This window comes from Lactuca virosa, chromosome 7 (assembly GCF_052849685.1).
Source record: "Lactuca virosa cultivar CGN04683 chromosome 7, Lactuca_virosa_CGN04683_v6, whole genome shotgun sequence".
NCBI classification, from domain to species: domain Eukaryota; kingdom Viridiplantae; phylum Streptophyta; class Magnoliopsida; order Asterales; family Asteraceae; genus Lactuca; species Lactuca virosa.
The window spans coordinates 241,020,246-241,023,678 of record NC_136432.1 but is presented as its reverse complement, the minus strand read 5'-3'; the positions used below and the strand labels follow the sequence as shown (position 1 = coordinate 241,023,678).

The 3,433-nt window shown below is 36.4% G+C and overlaps 1 protein-coding gene across 1 annotated transcript; it reads right to left on the bottom strand.

Annotated features, from left to right (window-relative positions):
- Nucleotides 1-2,042: 2,042 nt before the first annotated feature.
- On the bottom strand, nt 2,043-3,225 carry LOC145127665 (uncharacterized). The gene is made up of 3 exons (XM_079062818.1): nt 3,059-3,225; nt 2,593-2,959; nt 2,043-2,288 (listed from the first exon to the last, which is right to left on the bottom strand). The coding sequence occupies exons 1-3, from the start codon at nt 3,223-3,225 to the stop codon at nt 2,043-2,045; spliced, it is 780 nt and encodes a 259-aa protein (XP_078918944.1).
- Between the last annotated feature and the right edge of the window lie 208 nt (nt 3,226-3,433).

The following is a 3,433-nucleotide window of genomic DNA, read 5'->3' as shown; positions in this document are numbered from 1 at the left end:
GCCAAAGACTGCGAGACAGAATGATAGCATTTGGGTAATTGTCGACCAACTAACTAAGAGTGCACATTTCCTTGCCATGCATGAAACAGTCCCAATGGAGAAATATGCACTAGTATACATAGATGAAATCATTGCGAGACATGGCGTGCCACTAAAGATTATTTACGGTCGTGATACTCGCTTCACTTCTCATTTTTGGGCTAGTATGCAACGTGAATTAGGATCTCAGATCGCTCTAAGCATAGCTTATCATCCCCAAACAGATGGTCAGACGGAGAGAACAATTCAAACAGTAGAAGATATGTTTCGTGCATGCGTCCTAGAATTCGGTGGTAACTGGGGTAAGTACTAACCTCTTGTCGAATTTTCATATAATAACAGTTACCACGCTTCAATCAAAATGCCACCATATGAAGCCCTATATGGACGTAAATGTCGTACTCTATTATGTTCGTGTGATGTAGGACAGAAAATCCTTGGAGGCCCTGAAATGATTCAAGACACCGCTGACAAGATTCAAATTGTACGAGAAATAATGAAATCGGCCCAGGATCTACAGAAGTCCTATGCTGAAAAGAGGAGACGACCCATAGAATTCTAGGTGGTGATTTCGTAATGTTGAAGGTATCCCCATGGAAAGGCATTATGCGATTTGGGAAGAAAGGAAAACTAAGTCCTAGATTTGTTGGTCCTTTCAAAATCATCCATAGAATTTGTAAACAAGCGTATCGCTTGGAATTGCCTGAAGATTTGGAAGGTATTCATGATGTGTTTCATGTGAGTTATATGCGTAAATGTTTAAGCATATACGATGAAACAGTCCCGTCATCCGAGGTGAAACTGGATAATAAATTAAGATATGTAGAAGGACCTGAAGAAATCGTAAACGAAAGAACGGCTAATCTACGTAATAAAGAAGTGGAGTTGGTGCTTGTCAAGTGGAAACACCATCGAGGCCCAAATTATACTTGGGAAAATAAGAATGAGATAAGAGCACAATATCCCCATTTGTTTAAATCGTTGTAATTTCGGGAACGAAATCCTCAAAAGAAGGAGGTATTTGTAACATACACGTTCAGTTATCGTATTTTGTAAAAAAAATTTATATTATTAAATAATATATTATTTTGAGTGTTGAGTTCTAACAAGATAGTTTTATGAGATTGAAGTAAAACTATGTTTAGAATCATTTGGAAAGTATTGGAAGTCTTATGAGATTCCAATCAAAAATCAAATATTGAAATTTTTATGTCTCATTGATTATAAATCATTGAATCAGGTTGTTGGTTGATATGGAAAGCCTGTCATATGATACACATATTCCTTTGTTGTTCTTTGTCCCTCTTTGTTTCTGTCATATTGATATGTATATGGCATAGCATTATATTGTAACTGTTATTGAACTCACTAAGTGTCACCCGCTTATCCCTCTCAATGTTTAAACTATTGCAAGTGATAAGCATCCGGTATAGTCATGTACTGGTAGAAGATGTAGAATAGATAATATTATAGCTTTTGTATTTAGTGTATAAATTCCTGGGAAGTTATGTAATATATATAAAACTTTGTAAAAAAAATCGTTAGTTGGTTTGTATTCAGTCTTTTGTAATAAAACCATATATGAAAAATATTTTTATGAATATGCATGTAGCATGTTTGGAGTAATATTGTAAACTTTAGAAAGGGATTCTTTCATCAACATAAATTTGAACGATCATTAAATGGTCACCATCTTTCTTGCGAAAGAAGATTGGGTCAACCGAACCTTGTTTAAATTTTGATTGTTTCATAAAACGAGTAAGGGTTTCATACCATGCACGAGGTGCTTGTTTCAGACCATACACAGCCTTATCTGATATATAACAATGATTTGGATATTTTTCATTAACGAAACCTGGTGGTTGTTCCACGTAGACCGTTTCCTCGAGTTCACCGTTCAGAAATGCACACTTCACATCCATTTGAAAGACTTGAAAATTTTTGTGAGCGCCATATGGAAGAAAGATCTGAACAGATTCAAGTCTTGCAACTGGTGCAAACTTCTATTCGTAATCTATTCCTTCCTCTTGGCAGTATCCTTTCACAACCAGTCGTGCCTTGTTGCAAATCACATTTCCTTCCTTATCCAATTTATTCTGAAACACCCATTTCATTCTGACGATTGAGGCATCATTCGGAGTGGGAACTAGTCTCCAAACTTTTTTTCTCTCAAATTCATTGAGTTCTTCCTGCATATCTTGAACCCAATCTGCATGATCAAGAGCAATATTTATAGTTTTAGGCTCAATCTTAGAAATGAACGAATTAAACATGAAAAATTCCATTTTTGAAAATAATGTCGTTTGTTTCGCTTTTTGTTGTGCCCTTGTAAGAACTCCTGAAGATGAGTCTCCTATCACTTGAGATTTTGGACGATCTTTGGTCCATTTTTTCATAGCAGGATAAAGTGGATCATAGGTTGGATCGACTATGAAAAAAACTTCCTCATATTCGATTGCACATCAGAATCATTATTTTCATTCTCCCCCTGGAAGTTTGAATTTGACCCTTCGTTTGGAATCGGATCCTCCCCCTGGAAATGAGTATTAGTACAAGAATTTGAAGAGGAGCTCTCCCCCTGGAATGGAGAATCTGAAGGTTGTGGTGGAGTGGGGCTGAAGCACTTGGAATTGGTGGCTCATGAGAAGTCTCGATGTTTTTCGCAGCTTCATCAACTATCTTCTTCAGTTCATCTTCTTGATTTTCTTTTTCCTTAGATTCAGAAGAGATGACTTTATCAGGTTCGTCAAACAAATTCAGAAATTCTTCATATAGATCTCTGAGAGGAATAGTCATTAGATTCGATGACGGAAAGATTTCCTCAGATTGACAATCTGCTTTCTGATACTTCTTCACATATTTATCATCAAAGGTGACATAAAAGGTTTCTTCAATCTTTCTCGATTTCTTGTTCAGAACCCTACATGCTTTCGAAGTTAAGGAATAACCCAAAAAAATGCCCTCATCAGCCTTCGCATCAAATTTGGTCCTTTGTTCTTTAGAATTAAATATAAAATACCTGGAACCAAACACATAAAAGAATTTTACATTAGGTTTCCTATTGTTTAGGATCTCATAAGGTATAATTAAGAATCTTTTGTTGATGAATGAACGGTTCTGCATGAAACAAGCAGTTGCAATAGCATCAGACCAGAAGTAGAAAGGAAGATTCGCAAATGACAACATCGTCTTTGCTGCCTCGCAAAGAGAGCGGTCTCGTCTTTCAACAATGTTGTTATGATGTGGAGTGTAAGGAGCAAAGAAGTTGTGAGTTATCCATTTGTCAGTTAAGAATTCTTCAAACGCTCGGTTTTTGAATTTCGAACCGTTGTCACTGTGAACTTTCCGAACAGGCTTTCATAATTGAAGCTCAATCTGCTTGATGAAATCTTTC